This window comes from Excalfactoria chinensis, chromosome 1 (genome assembly GCF_039878825.1).
Source record: "Excalfactoria chinensis isolate bCotChi1 chromosome 1, bCotChi1.hap2, whole genome shotgun sequence".
Lineage (NCBI taxonomy): Eukaryota > Metazoa > Chordata > Aves > Galliformes > Phasianidae > Excalfactoria > Excalfactoria chinensis.
In genome coordinates, this window is record NC_092825.1 from 19,843,775 (window position 1) to 19,861,078 (window position 17,304).

At 39.3% G+C, this 17,304-nt stretch overlaps 1 protein-coding gene across 2 annotated transcripts in view; it reads left to right on the forward strand.

Annotated features, from left to right (window-relative positions):
• Positions 1-1,971: 1,971 nt before the first annotated feature.
• The window catches only part of POT1 (protection of telomeres 1), a 62,810-nt gene continuing 47,477 nt past the window's right edge, over positions 1,972-17,304 (forward strand). The window contains exons 1-5 of one of the 2 annotated variants that reach the window (XM_072340940.1): positions 1,972-2,075; positions 2,837-2,912; positions 8,260-8,391; positions 12,411-12,483; positions 14,182-14,267. In XM_072340940.1, the coding sequence (XP_072197041.1) occupies positions 8,269-8,391; positions 12,411-12,483; positions 14,182-14,267 (282 nt within the window). In that variant the 5' untranslated portion in view covers positions 1,972-2,075; positions 2,837-2,912; positions 8,260-8,268. The remainder of the gene's footprint in view (positions 2,076-2,836; positions 2,913-8,259; positions 8,392-12,410; positions 12,484-14,181; positions 14,268-17,304) is intronic. The other variant, XM_072340946.1, reaches the window with a different exon arrangement.

Here is a 17,304-nt window from a genome sequence, read left to right on the forward strand (position 1 = left end):
ACAGTATTAGAAAACAATGAAGAATTATTTGTACTTGTACACCTCTTTCAAAAGACTCTCTTATCCCTGTCTTCGCATTTCAGACTTGCCAGCAATGATAACAAAAACTTACAGACGTGAGTAACCTTTAGAGAAGGAAAACCACTAAAGCACAACACCTTGTAGACAGAAGTATGATATAGCTGTATGATTCCTTATTGATTCATTGCACACAAACTACATTTATTTCCCTTTGTTCTGTCACAACAGACCCTGCAAAAGAGTCTGTCCCCTTCTTTCTTACATCCTCCCTTTAGATACTGAAAGATTGCTCTCAAAATCTCCCTGGAACCTTCTCATCAACAGGCTGAACAGTCCTAGCTCTTTCAGCCTGTCCTCATACCGGTGGTATTCTACCTTTTGGATCATTTTTGTGGCTCTCCTCTGGGCATGCTCCAACAGGTCTCTGTCTCTCCTATACTGAAGACTCCACATCTCAGGTGAAGTCCCACCAGCGCAGAGTAGAGGGGCAGAATCACCTCCCCCACCCTGCTGACCACTCATCTCTTGATGCAGCCCAGGATCCAGTTGGCTTTCTGGGCTGAGAGTGCATATTGCTGGCTCAGGTCCAGCTTGCCATCCACCACCAGGTCTTCTAGCAGGGCTGTGCTCCATCCTTTCACCCTCCAGCTTGATTTGATAGTGGAGATAGCCATAACCTAGGTGCGAGTCCTTGCATTTGGATTTTTTTGACCTCATGTGGTTCACATGGTCCACTCCTCAAGCTTGTCTAAGCTTCTCTGGATGTTATCTCATCACTCAGGCCTTTCAACAACACAGAGCTTGGTGTCATCGACAAATGTCATAGTTTCCTCATGTAGGCCTGTGTCCTTGCCTTTTGCCTTCTCCTCCCATCTCCCTGGGGCATCGATCTGTGGGTCCCTTCACCCCCTTGTCACAGAAACCAGGCTGACCATGACAAACAACTTGCTAACGGAGCACTCGATCCCACTGTCATATTATTGATGAAGATATTAAAGAACATCAGTCCCAGAACTAACTATGAGGAACGCTACTAATCTCCATCTGGACACTGATCCATTGATCACCACTCCATGTACAATCTTCCAACCAGATCCTCATCCATCGAACAACCCGCCTATCAAATCCATATCTTTCCAAATTGGACAGAGGGATGCTGTAGATTTAAAAACAGAAGTCATTGGAGAGGACAGAAGGTACTCTACTAGAATTCCACAGCATTTCATAGTCTAAGTAGATTAAGTTGATTTCTCCACAACTTTTAAGAGAAAGAAAGGATGTGGGCAAGTGATACCGATCTTCTCAGCCCATCTACTCTGCTGTGGCTGGATTTTCAGGTGGCCAGATCATTTGTCCTCCCGGCAATCAGATGTGCTTAAATTCCCCGTTATTTGTAAGATATCAGTTAGCTGCAGCTCAGCAAGCAAAGAAGCTGAGAATCTACTTTGGGAGCTACCACAGTTTTTGTTAAAAAGCAGGATTTTTGGCCTTCCATATCTGAATCGGGACATAAAAAAATTGATGGAAATGATTCATCCAGTCAGCTCTAATTTTCTGTATGTAGTCAGCAAGAAGTATTTTCACACAAACTTGATGAGACCAGAGGACTATACTGATGATCTCCAGAGGTGCTTTCCAGCCCCTGTGGTTTCAAAGAACAGCAACCTGTCTCAGAAAAGGCAATGAAAACAGGTACAGAACATAAATTCGTTGTGAAAGCCCTCACCACAAATCTCCTGAACACGAACTGACAGAGAGAAGAAGCGAACAAACGAAACTACAGCCAAGCTCCCAGGGCTACAGGAATAAGAAGCTACAGATAAGCGAACACACGGCCCCACCGCCACGCCTCCCTTCCCGCCCCTCCAAACCTCCCGCGCAGCCCGCCCCCTCTCGGGCCGCGGCTGAGGGCAGCGCCTTCCCGCCTCCTCACAGCGCATGCTCTTACTGCCCATCGGCACCGGCAGTGCGCATGCGCGGGTCCTCCCTGCGGGCTGGGCGGAAGCGGGCAGGCGGTGCGGCGCTGGGCAGTTGCTTGCCGCCCTCTGGAGCAGGTAGTGGCGGGGCGCGGGGCTCAGTCCCCATTGAGGGCTGAGGGGAGGAGTGCAGCGGGTGGACCGGCGGTGGAATAAAGGTTTTTTGTAGTTCAGGGATGTCCTGCCGCTCTGCTGCCCTGTGCTGCTTGGGTTAGGCTCTGCGTTCAGCGTGAGCCCTTGCACCTCTCGAACTGCCCCGCAGCCGGTCGTTCTCTATGGAGGCCGAGTCCTCGCTGTGGCAGTGTTATAAGGGTTAAAAGTATTCATATATATGCTATTATTTCTTTTTTCCTAATCCCGTTTAAGCCAGTTTGGCCCTGAGTACACAGAAGAAAAAAGTTTATGTTATCAGTGCTAATAATCCAGTACTAGTACAGAAGTAACACATCCAGGCTGTTGGTTTTAAGCATTTGGTTTCTGGTAGTCGTTGGCTTAACTTTAGTCCTCACAGTTCATGCACTGAGCTTCTCTTCCCAAGATGCCTGTGTAGTGCAGTGGCTGCTTCTCAGGGCTGAAGTGTTGCTGAGATATATGGCAGTTTAATAGTACATTTTGCACCACAAATGCATAGCTTTGGCCTCTTTTAAGCTGTACAATTAGCAAATTACAACTTGAAATGAATTTGAATTCATTTTTAAGAATTCTAATTGTATGATAGTGGTCAGCTCTGACTGCCATGCACGTGCCCCTGTTTGTGTTAAAGGTGATACATTGCCTTCTTCAGAGTTGTTTTAGTTCTTGCTAAGTGATACTGTGTTGACTCCTTTATGTGTTTACAGGGGCTTCGGAAATCTGCTGTTTTGGCTCATCCCATCAGTTAGATGCTGATGTTTTTGGCTGTTCCTTCATTCTTTGGTGAGATTTCTTCCGAATCCACATAATCATGGGTTTATTCTCTCATTTGGAGAATGACTTAAAGCATCTCTCTGCAAGTAACATCTGCTTTGATAGATAAGGAACTTGTCAAGGACTTGAACAAAGGCTAAAATGTTGGATGGGTCTGTGTAATCCAGGCAGAAATGTTGTCACTTTCTATCCTGTGCACTGGATTAATGTATTGTTAGGGAAAAAATAAAAATAAAAAAAATTAAAAAAAGGATACAACTTTGGTTACCTCCCACGTGAACTTAATTCTGGAGTCAAAATGGAAACATTAATGGATTTAATACTCTGCCCTTGCAAGGCCCCATCTGGAGTACTGTGTCTAGGTCTGGAATCCCTGATTCAAGAAAAACAGGGAGCTGTTGGAGGGCAAAAAAGATGATCAGAGGGCTGAAGCACCTCCCCTTCAAAGACAGGCTAAGGGAGCTGGGCTTGTTCAGCCTGGAGAAAAGAAGGCTGTGGGGTGACTTCATTGCAGCCTTTTAGTACCTAAAGGGAGCCAGTAAACAGGAGGGGAGTCGTCTCTTTGAAAGGGTGGATAACAAGAGCAGGACAAGGGGAAATAGTTGAAGAAGGTTAGATTTAGGTTGAATGTCAGGTGGAGGTTCTTTACTGTGAGGGTTGTGAGGTGCTGGAACAGGCTGCCCAGAGAGGTAGATGCCCTGTCTCTGGAGGTGTTTAAGGCTAGATTGGATGGGGCCCTGGGCAGCTCAGCAGTAAATGTGGAGGTTGGTGACCCTGCTTGTGGTGGTGGGATTGGAGACTAAAGTCCCTTCCAACCTGGGCCATTCTGTGATTCTGTGAAGGGTGGTTGAATTATTCACATTTGCAGTGTTTGCAAGGTAGTTCTTAGTCTGTAGTATTTATTTCACGTTCTGACTTTTTTATTTGTATGAACAATAAGTGGTAAAGGTTGTCTTACATCTTTTAGGTTTGTATTATGAGTTCTTGTTTATTTTGCTTGTTTTAAAGTGTCTTTTGACTCCGTGTTTGAAGGGAATACAGTTCCTGAATACAGAATTGTATGTTTCAGAGAACTGGACGTGGAAGTAAAATGTGTTGGACACATTCAGCAGATAAATGCAGCATGTAGTCTTGCTTTGTAATGTCTTTGTCATATTTTTCCAGTAAATGCTTGTTTCCCTTGATCTGGAGTGAGGAAAAAAATAGGATATTAACTGTGATTGTCATTATGTTATTTTCTTTATGCTACTGGTTCCTGGTATTTACTCAGAGATGTGAGGTCATTTGAGTGATAATTCTATTACTGGTGAACTGAGTTATTTATAATTTGCTATGATTGTAAAAATTCAGTTGATCTTCATTGCATCCTAGAGATTCTCATAAGCATTTTCCAAAGTAATTCAGCAACCTGTATATCCAGGATGTATGTGAAATGGTTCCTGATTCTAACAGGAGGTTGACTTGACCTGTCTTTCATGGCTGATTTGTTTTCAGCCATAAGAATGTCCTCTGGGTCTTCAGACTATTAGGGCATGTTGGTATCTTTAATTTAACATCAGCAATAGACGAGAACATTTTTGTGTACCGAGCTTGCAACATACAGTTTTCTGTGTTGAAATGTTGTAGAAAATTTTTAGCCCTTCACTATCCTAGCTGAAGTCTAACATTTGCTGAGCAAGATTAAAAGTACTGATGAATTCTTTTGACGATAAGAACAAATTTCTATTTCTTCTGTACATTTCTTCTTGCGTTTTCCTTAGTAAGAAAAAGATTTATTCTGCTCATCCTGTTTCTCACTCATGTTGTGGTTCAGTTCAGATCAGCAGTTTTGTTTGTGACTGTGTGGTATTAATTGCATTTGCAACTGCAGCTTGTGTTGTCTTAATGATCTGCAGTGTGCATTAAAGGATTGTAGAGCTGAGCTGAGAGTTCAAGTTCTGGTGTTTTTTGTTTTTCCCAAACACATTTAAGATCTTTTCCTTTTAAGTTGTAACAAAAGTTGAAAAAGCCTTCAGGGGGGAAAAGGGGAAAAAAATATATATATGACTTTCACAAAAGGACTTAAATGCCCAGGCTCTGCCGAACACCCTGTTTTGCAGTGTTCAGTTCAAAAATTACAGTCTTTAAACCACATGTAAGCTGCTGCTGCTTGATTCTGTAAGTGCCTAAGATTTGGTTATATACTTTAATACTAAAGTTACCAGGCTCTCAAAGCTTGTTTCTGAGGTGTGTTGCAAGTAAAACAAAAAGGTAGTTATTTTGCCTTCTGTTTGAGCTGATGAAAACACTGAGCCTGACAGCTTTTCTTGTACCTGCACCCCAGACAGCTTCTTAGCTCCCTAATTCAGGTCTGAGATTGCTGAAGTTGCAAGAGAAAGGAATGAGGTAGAATCCTTTTTATTAAAACTTATTTTATTTTGGCATAGTGTTTTCTTTCTGAACCTCGAGACGCAGACATCTTATGATTGCAATATCTCGGTGGAATATGTCGCAGTGCATCCAAAAAACCAAGTTCTAAAATTACTGCTTATTTTTGTTGAAGGTTAACCTTCGTTAAAGCTTTTTCTACTAGGCAGTTGTTTTTCGATCTACTGTGGTTGAGGATGTTTTATATGCTTTTGGATCATATGTTAATATCCCTTAGACAATTAAGATAGAACTATTGGGTTATAGTAGACTGTTCCACTGTCGGAAATATAAAAGCTAGAAAATCATGAGATAAAAAGACTGTTATGGGGAAGAGCAGTATGTAAAAAGTTCGGCCCACAGCTGTCTTCAAAGTTATGTTTCACTTAGTAAGCAAGTAATGAATGATCTCTTTTTCTCTCTCTTCTGAATTCACATGCAAGGTGAAATCAATTACATAATTCTTTGATTGTTAAAATTATTAAGCTTTTTGGCTGCTCTGTGTTTTTGTCACTTTTAGCTTTTGGAAGGCAACAGAGGTTTTTAGTTCACTGCCTCTTTCTTTCTGCTGTGTGTGTTTTGAACCCATCTCCTATTTCTGCTGTTCAGGGAGTACCCCATGATGCTTTCTGCCTATCACAGCCTGACATATTATATATGCATATACATATATATATATATACATATATATGTAGCTCTGTACATGCCACTTAGAGAACTCTACAGCAGCAGACTCTGATTTGAAGGGATGCTTGTTGGTGCTATGCAGTTAGCCTTTTGAGAGCAAGAGACGCCTGGCAGACTTATTTTCACTGAGCTGCTGTTAACACCAAGGACAGCACTACAGACATCTGCATCCAGATTTGGGATGCCCGTGCTATATCAGTTTGGTGTTGAAAATGTATTCTTGTCACTGTTGGAACTACAGCATATACGTATGTGCAGACGTCCACATTAATGTCCTTGTGTTTCACTTGCAGAGAGCAAAAGACTGTGAGTGCCAGTGATTGTCAGTTAAAATACATGAACTTATTTTTACATGTACAGAAATTTAAGATCTGGGAAAAAAAAAAAAAAAAAGCTCTCACAAACTGCACTTGTTTTCAACTTGTATATTATTTACATAAATTGCCTAAATTGTAGGAGTAAATGTGAAGTAGGGAGTGGAAATAATATGGCTTCCTCCCACTGCATCAACTGACATATGGCTCCTTTTCATAAATTTTCCTTTCTAACCATAGAGACACATGCAGAGTATTTGTCCAATTGACATAAATGGCAAAATCTCTTTTTTTTTTTTTTTTTTTTTTTAATGGAAGCAAGGGGGCTGCAAAATTTGAAGGTGGTTTTTATACCCAAGTTCCTTTCTTTGTTTTGATTTAGCAGCCGTCTTTGAACTGTAGCAAAATGCATCTTGCTGTTACACATCTCTGGGAAAAACAAACATCTCTGTAATTGCTCAACTACCGTAACTATGAGAAATTTAAGAAGCATTAATTCATTATGTTGTACATCTTTGTAGTTCATTATAGTGCTGCTGAATGAAAAGTAATGTTGCTGATTAATTCTGAAGTTCGCTATTTCTGAATGAAATAGATCAGCTTGTCAGCCTGCTAGAATGTAGTCTGAAGTAGAATCACAGAATGGCCTGGATTGAAGAGGATCACAATGATCATTTAGTTTAAACCCCCTTCTATGAGCAGGGTTGCCAACTGCTAGACCAGGCTGCTCGGAGCCACATCCAGCCTGGCCTTGAATGCCTCCAGGGATGGGGCATCCACAACCTCCTTGGGCAACCTGTTCCAGTGTGTCTGCAACCTCTGGGGGAAAAACTTCCTCCTAATCTCTAACCTAAACCTCCCCTGTCTCAGTTTAAAACAGTTCCCCCTTGTCCTATTTCTATCCACCTTTGTAAACAGTTGTAAGTAGATACTTCTAACTCAAAAGCTTTTTAAGGGTAACTCATGGAGCTTCCTTGTCTTGTGTGTGCTGGGGAGGAAATTATAGAGAAAAAACTTGCTTGCTGACCTAAAGTAGGGAAATGTATGTTGTGAGCAGGTAGGATGCGTGGCACTGTGACCTTGTTACTGACTTCTGAGTTCAAGTGGCTGCTTAGTTTGTTTTTAAATTGCTTTTATGGCTCTTGAGTTCAGAGAAGGCTGCTGCAATTAATTTTGGGGATTATTGCATTGCACCTTGGGGTCAGCATGAGAACTGCCAGGTGAGGCAGTTCATCTGTGACTTGGGCAGCATCATGAATGCAGGTCCTTTGCACAGGGATCTGCTGTGTGACTGATTCTCGCTAACAGCTTCCCATTATTGTAAGGACCTTTTACAGCCTTCTGGTGGTCTTTGCTTTGTATAAAGTGCGTGGAAAGCCTAGTCAGTTAATATGCAGTAACTTAGCTGTTTTTAGTTTTGAACAGTTGAGGAAATCTTTACTGGAGCACAAAATATTTTGAAAATCAGAGCACTACAAACATAACTTGTCACTTGTGCACCCTCTTCTCTAAATTGCTGAAATATTGTATTGATTGAGCTTCAGTTGTACTTTACTTCTCAATTGGCAACGTGATTCTTCTTTTGCCATTCAAAGTCTTGTTTTTTAGTATGTATTTTGTATGTGAAGTATTCATACTCTTTATCCTTCGTATTCACCAGCTGCTATTAATCCTGAGTAAAGTAAAATTTTGTTGCCATTTTCAACACAATGGAATGTTTTCAAAATATGTATTGATGGAGGTCTGTCAAGTTGTATCAAATGTCTTCTGTCTCTTCCTGATGTTGATGGTACTGAACAATGAGACTGATCCCTCTGAAGTTTTTTAGTCATTTAGTAAAGCTCTCATGTTACACGTCTCATGTCTCCCTTCTGCGTATGCTGGAACTTCTAGTAACTCTTATTTTGATGTATTTGAGTAAATTCAGGAGCCTGTTTCTCATTGTTTAGGTCGCAACTATGCCTGTTCAATTACTAAAGTTCATTAAAGGAAAACTTGAGACTCAACTACCAAGCCACTTGCAGAGGGAGGATTTAAAACAATTGCAAACGGGACTTGACCACACCAACAAATATTTCCAGGTAACTTACTAACAAACAAATTTTGTTTTGCCTTCAAATAACTCCTGTGTAATTTGTAAAGTGTCTCTGTATTTCAGCTGTGTTGGTGACTTACTGGTGCTCTGTTTCTCAGCACGGCTATCCTCCTTATATGACATGTTTCTTAGTTATAACCATTAAAGCAGTTTTCTTTTCTTGTGTGAAGTAAATCAGTATCTAGTTTTTTGAAAAGGTATCTCTGTAGCAGCTGTCTGCACCAAGATGCTATTAGATTTATTAATTATTATCAATTGTGTGTTATATATCTCTGGGAGTCCCAAATATATTTCAGATTTGAAGTACGGTCCTGGTGAAATGCAGAAGTAGTATTTTTATACCTAAAATAAATATACTGTGTAAAATGCAACATTGGTTCTTGAGAGTTTTCTTTTTCAACCTGTTTAATTTTTTGCACATATGCTACTGAAAATCCTGTTTATCGTCTTTGGTACTTAAGAGGCTGGAAGTCATCATTATCCCAAGCTTACCTTCTGACCAGAATGAAAACAAATGCTGGAGAAAACCTTAGGTGGCTTGCATCTTAAAGAAAATGGCACAAATATTTTAAGAACATGAACTGAACCAATTGTGTGGTATTTATTTATTTTGTATGTAAAAAGAGCATCTTGCTTCCCCACCCGTGTGTTCCCAGGACTAGCCCTAGTGCTTTTCTGATCTTGTGCTGGCTGAGTCAGTTCAGGGAAATAAGTGGCACAAGACTAATCATATTAACAGAGAGAGGGTAGTTTTCACCTATTCTTGTTCTCTAGACTGATTCACTATGGTGTTAAAGAGATGCCAGTAGTGCTGCAATTAGATAAATGAGAAAGGAGCAAAACTGCCTTTTTTGGAAGCACAGCAGCAGAGTGTAACAGGAGGTGTTTTGATGACATAAATGAGTAAAAGTGACCCAGTCTCCCTTAGGTCTTGTAAAGGGACACGTGGAATTATCAATAAAGGGTGCTGCTTGTAAGCAGGGTTTCTATTCCTCAGGATACAGTTTTCTGTCCTCATTCACCTACAGGGCATGTAGGCTTTCCTACTTTTAAAAGCTATTTCTGCAAGCACAGTTGGACACTGACAGGGATTTTTGTTTGCAGAGGAAATACTGAAGTAGACAGAAACGGATGCTGAATTAGAAAATGATTCTGCCAAAGTAAATGTTTCCAATAGGTAAGCAGAATGATTGTTAACAGACGAAGCATACAGATGATGTTGTAGCCTGTTGCTGAAAGCGTATAGAATCTTTCTCAGAATTTTGTTTGAAGAAAACTTCATGTTGCATGGATTAGTAGGTGACTGAAACAGCTTGGCATAAAAACACAGCAACTGGAGGGCTGATAAAGCTCATGCTAATACACCGTTAAATGTGGTGGAGATTCCAGTTCTACAAGTCAAGCTTGAAGCAAGTGTGAGAATGCACTGATGGCAGGTTATCTTAGTGATGGCACAGCATGCTGTTACTCCAGAGTTTCAAGAAAGTCAGGTTCTGATATGAAGAGGAAAGAAGTGTAAGGAAGGATTTTATGAACCGTGTTCTTGGTAAAATATAAAAAAATCACCCCCAGTGCTTCTCTCTGGCATCTGTATCTCAGTACTTTCATTCCTCTGAAAATTTTTGGTTTCTAGCTTCCTTCTGAAGAATACAGAATTTAATCTGAATTTATGGGAAAAAGGTACAAGTAAAGTCCTTACCTCCTCAGTTGAGCTGTGCCCTGACTGAACCTGATGCCACCTCCTGTTAACTTATTATCCTTTGGACTTCACCCTGGCAGCTGAACCCAAAGTTGAGAATGTGCTGTCATGTCCCTAGAGCACTGCTACAGCTGCCAAGTCAGCTGTTGGACCAGACTGAGAAACTAGGTTGTGGCAAGGAGGGAGACAGATTCACTGGAGGCGATGCACATAGGCAGTGTGAGGGTGAGTCTAGTGGCATATGGAATGAGGAGGGACTTGGAAGAAGTTTGTTGAGTTTTGATGTACAATGCAAGATTTGCAGGGGAGGATTGAATTTGAGCAAGTTTTTCCAGGGCAAATTTTACATAAGTTTGGAGCCCAGGAGTTTTAGGTGAATTAAGATAGCAGTCGGTAGTATTTCTGCTGGGGAAAAGGATTAGTGAGTAGGTGTTCAGGATATAAAGAAAACTGATGGGGGCAGGCAGTTCTATGTAAGAATGGGGTCCCAGAATCTGAGAAATCATTTGAAGATACTGGGACGTAGGAGGAAAAAAGTGGAAAGTAAAAATGGTCAAAAAGCAGAGTCCCTTTCTCATAAATGTATGCTATTCTTTAGTGGATTGAGTATTCTTCACTAAAAGAGCATAATGTTCCTGAAATGATTTGGTTTTATTGCAGACATAATTACAGGAACAAATCTGTAGAATTTCTTTTGCTGGTGAGTACAGTTCAAGACAAATAATTGCAGCAACAACAATTGTACCTAGTAATTGCAAGTTGTGATTTTGAGAATGAGTGAAAAAACTAAGTATTCATACACAGATATCAAAACATTGGTCTGTGGATGCTGATTGTTAAAATAAATATTTGATACTTCAGTCCCTCTACAAAATGCAGCCATGTTCCCTGTGAAAAGCAGGTCTTAACTGCTTAAGACACGTAGTTGTAGATCTCTGACCTTTATTTTGGTCTAAATTATTCCTACTGTCTGAGAAGCAATAAAACACTATGATTAATATTAAATTCAACATAGGATGCTTTGTTTATTTTAGTGTAATAAAATTGATATGCTTTGGCTTGGAAATTGAGAATTTGTGAATTTTAATTCTTTATAGAACGTAGTCAAGTAAGTTATGTTGAATCTTATTTGGATTCTTCCTCAGTTAATTTGTTACTGAAGCGTTAACGTTACTCTGAAAAGCCTCATCAATAAAAATTCACTGCTGTGTATTTTATCCTAATATGGTATGAGGTGTTTACTAACGTTTAAATCACATTACCCACAGAATATGTGCATTATAAGATCACGATGATTTACCTGACTGTTAGTGTCTTAGACTCTTAGTGTTGTCTTCATGCATTTATAGATGACTGCATCTGCTGTCTCTTTACAAGAACCATCTTATTTTATTTGCTGTGTTGTTTTATAGTTCTTTTGAATGTTCACAGACTCAGTTTTCAAATTTCTATATTTTTCTTCATTGAACCAATCTCTATGCTTTTATCTTTGAGGTAGATAAAGTGCTTTATCTACCATGCTGTGTGGAGATACATTTGGCTGGTATCTTTGTTTCTGCTGAAGATGAAACTTTACTGATGAGATGCTGTGTTTCTAAAAATAAAAAATAAAAACATAATAAATTTATATTTATATATAAATCCAATACATTTGTTCCAGAGGAAAGTTAAAAATTGCTACAGTTTGCTTCATTGCAACTTGGAACTTCACTGTAATAACGTATGTACACACACATACATACATTAGCATCTCTTAGAGCATTTGTGTTATTGATAAACCAATACATTGCTGAGTTTCCAAGTCTTGTGATGCGTTCTTTGTCATCCCAACTATAACTTCTTAAATATTACAGAATATTGTTTATCTCTGCATCTTTTATCTCTTAACTGTGGTTTATGTTATAATCCTTTGTCAATAATTTGAGGAATTGCTGTATCTTCTAAGATTTTGAATGTCCTATTTATTTTAGCAACTTTTTATCCTTTGTGCAAGAAGTATAACTTTGTGTTAGTGATGTAATGGAAATACCTTTTTACTGCTATAGTTTCTCTTTACTATCCAGACCATAGCATCTAAGTAATTTAGACTTGTACTGTTCTATGCTTACAGCTTCCTTATCTCTAAAAGCTCATCTATGCTTCCTTGTGCATTTTTCACCAATTAAAGAAAAATGTTCTTTTTTTTTTTTTAAGCTTATAGACTTTTCAGCTGTTATCAGTGTTTCTGTAACCTATAGGTTGTATGGTAGCAGTTCCTGTATTTATACATATATATATATATATTTAATTTTGTTTTTCCTTTTTAGGGAATAGTTATTCTTTCCTACCCACTAACAAAGCTTGGAGATGGTACAGACTTTTTCAAGATTGTTCTTCAAGGTACTTCATGTAAATACACTTATGGTTTTGCTGGACTTCTCAGCCCTTTTTTTTTTGCATACTATTCCACCACTACTACTTGCTTTGTTTAGCATTCAGTAAAATTTTCATACTTGAAACATTCTCTAGATATGTTCATTCCCCACAAAATAAGAAATTGATTATTTTAAACTGGTACATATAAGTTGCTGGAAGCAATGTGGACTTTGGATTTTCAGTTGACTTCCTGTTACTGAATCTCTTGAAATACTTTTCTGAAAATTCATAAGTTATGAATACAGCATATTTTTAAACTTCTTATCAGAGAGGTCTAAGAAAAATACACAGTTAACAGCCATTATATGTCAGTATACATTTGATATAGAACAATGAGGTAATTAACAGTACATGTATTGCATTGTTTTACACTAAGCAGTTCATAAAGGGATTTTGAGATGGTTTTGAGGAACTTGCCATGTCCTTGGACTTCTTTCTCAGCTTCTTCTTTCTGTTAGGGAATCACCATTTGCTCCTTATGAGCCTTTTTGATTATAGAAATTCTGTGACCCAACTGTAGGCCAGGGAGTCCAGGTCCTACCTGGAAGTGCTGCTTGTGATCAGTATTACTAGAGGTGAATGAAGTTGATGAGACCAAAGTTGTTTATCTTCTGGCTTGGAGTTCACAAGGACAGCAACAAAACTTCTTGAGTCTTGCTAATTTCACAAGGCTTTTCAGGATGGTTAAGAGTGTTTTTATGTTCTCCGCAGTCTCAAAAATAGGTTCACACATCTAAATCATTAGTATTATTTCTGAAATGATAACAACTAGAATAACCTTCTAAAATAACAACTTGATGTCTGCTTCAATCCACCTGGAGGACTACTTACTTGATAGAACCATGCAGTGTCATGGATCACAGAATCACAGAATTGTAGGGGTTGGAAGGGACCTCTAGAGATCATCGAGTCCAACCCCCCTCCCAAAGCAGGCTCCCTACACCACGTTGCACAGGTAGGCGTCCAGGCGGGTCTTGAATATCTCCAGAGAAGGAGACTCCACCACCTCCCTGGGCAGCCTGTTCCAGTGCTCCGTCACCCTCACTGTAAAGAAGCTCTTGCGCACATTCATGCGGAACTTCCTATGCTGAAGTTTCAGCCCATTTCCCCTAGTCCTGTCTCCAAATTGGAAGGAACCTTAAAGATCATCTAGTTCCACCCCTCCTGCTGTGGTCAGGCTGCCCAGGGCCATGTCTATCCTGGCCTTGAATACTTCCAGGGATAGGACATCCATTACTTTTCTGGGAAATGTGTGCCAATGCCTCACAGCCCTCTGAGTAAAATGATTTCCACCTAATATATCCGAATCTCACCACTCTGAATTTAAAACAGTTCCCTCTTGTCCCATCATTATCTGTCCATGTAAAAAATTGGTCTTCCTTCTGCTGATAAATTTCCCCCAAGTACTGGAAGGCCACAAAGAAGTCTCCCCCTAGGGCCTTCTCTCTTTACCTCTCACCCTGCTGGCCACCATCCAGGTAATTGATTTACCTATAGTTAGCGCACAAACCCAATTGCACATCTATTTATATAATTTTCTGCTTGTAAATTAATTGGATTGAGAACTGTTAAGTTCTGTAGAAGAATTTATTTTGGAAACCTTTTCCCATTGCTGTTTTGAGGAAGGAATGATAATTGGATACATTTTTGTTTTTTTTCTAGATGACACATGTTCAAGGATTAACAGCATCAATGTTCTAATATATGGAAAAATGGCAGAAGATTGTGCAAAACTTATACGTAATGGGGTAAATTATATTCTCTTTCACATATTACGGGCTGTTTTCCACAGATCTGTGGTATCTTTTTATTTTGTCTTCATATAGCTGATAGCAATGTTAGAAAGTCTATTCAGTCTCTTCTAATTTATAATTATGAACTCTAAGAAAGTATTTGCTTTTGTAATTTTTTTTTCTTTTACAGTAGCACTGAAGTAGAGCTGTTCTTTTTGTCTGTCAGTGCTGTTTCCTTTACCTAGCAAGCAAAGGATTGAGAATACAGATGACAGAGAGGTCATCCATTTGTTTTTTTACCATATCTTGGTATGCTTTGATAAGGTAGATTTTAAATTTTAATTGATTTAAGTTACACTAAAACTTTTCTTTTTTATAATTTGAAACTACATGGACAGGTTTTTTAATTGCCTATGTGCTGGCATCTTGCTTCAGTAGAGAAGCATAAGGTGAAAATAATACAAAGATGGTAATAAATATCCAAAAGATTATCTATAGGAAAAACTCACCAGTATAGAAGTCTTCAGTTTGGCTGGAAAACACTGAGGCAATCTCTACAGAGGAACAATCTCAAAGAAATGCTGTGTTACTGGTGGTCAGCCCTTAAATGAAGTCTAGAAGAGGTGGAGTTAAGCTCCACCCCTTCTGGGATCATAACTGAATTACCCTCACCTGTGCTCCCACAGCTGACCCAACACTTGCCTCAGCTGATTAATCAGAGGTTCAGGCTGTGATTACCAGTTTCCCATACAAGAAGAAAGCTTGGTTTGATAGCTCCAGGGTAAAGGACATTGGCAAATCAGTCTGTAAGTTTGATGGGAGAGTGTTGCCAGCTGAAGACAATTACCTCAGCTTGATAATTTTGATTAGATTGCCTGTCAGTTTGCTGACAGATAGCCAGATATCAACTTAAAGTATGCTGTACATTATGAGCTCCTGTTAGTGGGAAAAGATGGAAAGTTACTAAGTAAAGAAAACTGGTCTTTGTTTTCAGGTTCCTAGAAATATTTTTATGAGCAGAAATGTAAGGTTTTCTCAACCATGGAAATAAGAACGATTAAGTTAGAATTTTGTCAAAGCTTTTCAGCTCAGGTAGTAGAACCACAGAATATCCTGAGTTGGAAAATATCCCTGACGATCATCAAATCCAACTCTTGGTTCCATACAGTATCACCCAGAACGCAAACCATATTTTCTAAGATGATTGTCCAAATGCTTATGGAACTCCAGTAGGTTTGGTATTGTGATCACTTCTCCCGGGGAGACTGTTCTAGTTCCTGGCTACTCTTTCAGTAAGGAACATTTTCCTACTTCCCAGTATGGTCTAGCACACTTGAATTCTATTGATTTGAAAAGGCATAAATTTCAACAGAGGGGAGAGCCTGTTAATTGGAACTTGAAATTGATGTGCAGCTAATTTTAGCCATATGTGTGAACTTCGGGAAACAATACAGAGGGGCTTTATTCTGGATGGTAACGTCTGAAGGTCAGGGGGTATTAAGTTTTACAGGAGGTTAGATTCTACTGTGAATCAAAGCCTGGTTTTGATGTTTGTCTCATACCGTGCTGTTCTGCTCATGACGAAGCAAAATTGTTTCTGACAGGTTCTTGGCAATACCAGGCAAAGTATTTGCAGGTAGGCCAATAGTCATATAGGGAAAGAAGAGCTGAATTCACCCAACTGGTAAAAGGGACCTCTGGCCATGCAGTGCTCCTTACCAGGAAGCAGCCTAGATCAAAGAGATGCTCTTTCTTCAGTGGATGGTCATCGTGTGAGCACAGGGCGGCTCTGCCCTGTGTCCATGCCTTCCAGTCACATGAAGAGCACAGGTGCAAACAGTCTGCCTGTGCTACCTGGGACAGTCACACCCCTACACCAGGTGCTTAATCACCCTAACCTAACAGTTTACTTATACATGCAGAAGAGAGGAAACATAACTTGGTGATCAACAGTGACTATGGGACAGAAGATCTTTCTTTTGCAAATCTTATATTTGTTGGTGAAATAACAACTGTCAGTCATTATACGGATTCCAAGAATTTCAGCAGTAATTCCTGGTAGGAAGGTCTTTGAATTAATTTGCTAAATATACAGCATGCAGCGTTTTTAAATATGAGGAACAGATCATTTTTATTGTCCTGATTAAAACACGCGCAAAAGGCCCTGAACAGCTATGAGAGAATAGAAAGATTGGTCCCAGAGAGTGCTATGGGCTAACAACTCTTAGAAACCCTTCAAATAATTGTAACCACCAATGATCTATCACTGTTCACAAAAAAATAATCAATTTATTATCAATCTGTGTACACACTTGAGTCTATGTAACACTAAAGTTCCTCCTGACAAAGAACAAGTCAAGTCAGCTCTACAGAGCTCCAGTCCTGATTCAGCAGCCAAGTCCCAGAGCCCTGTGCTTCCTATAATCTTAACAAAATGCTGAAAAAGGAATAATGCATGAAGGTTAATTGCACTCTTGAAAGAGCACCATGAAAGAGCATCAGCAACAGAGAAAGGAAAGATGTGCTGTACATATTTTCTGCCAAAAAAACTAACTTTCCTGAAGTTCGTGTTTCTTGTGTATTGTTTCTGTCTGTATATGAAAAGAATGACACAACTTCAATGTATTTTAGCTGGATGGTTTGTTTCAGGTGCAGAGAATATTAATCCATCTAATTGTTTTCACCAGTTTAAACTTGTTTAGCTCTGTGTACATCTTACAGTTAGATGACTTGCATGTTGTAGTCAAAATACACATTAATTATTCATTAAAAACTTCAGAAAGTACTTTTGGTAAAAGGTTGGATAAAAAGGACACCAAATCTAATATGGTAGTTCTCAGGTGTGTTTGTATGTGTGTGGAAGGTTATGCAAGAGTAGGTATGTTGGAACATACTACTATATTGTACTGTCCTGACAAGAAAGCAGTTGACTCTAAATGAGCTTTGTTTTGTATCATAGCTTGTAATATTGTATTTCTTTTGGTCAGAAATAAATTTCTTATTTATGTCTGTCTCGTAAATGTGTTTTCCTTCATCTGTCTTCTCATTTATT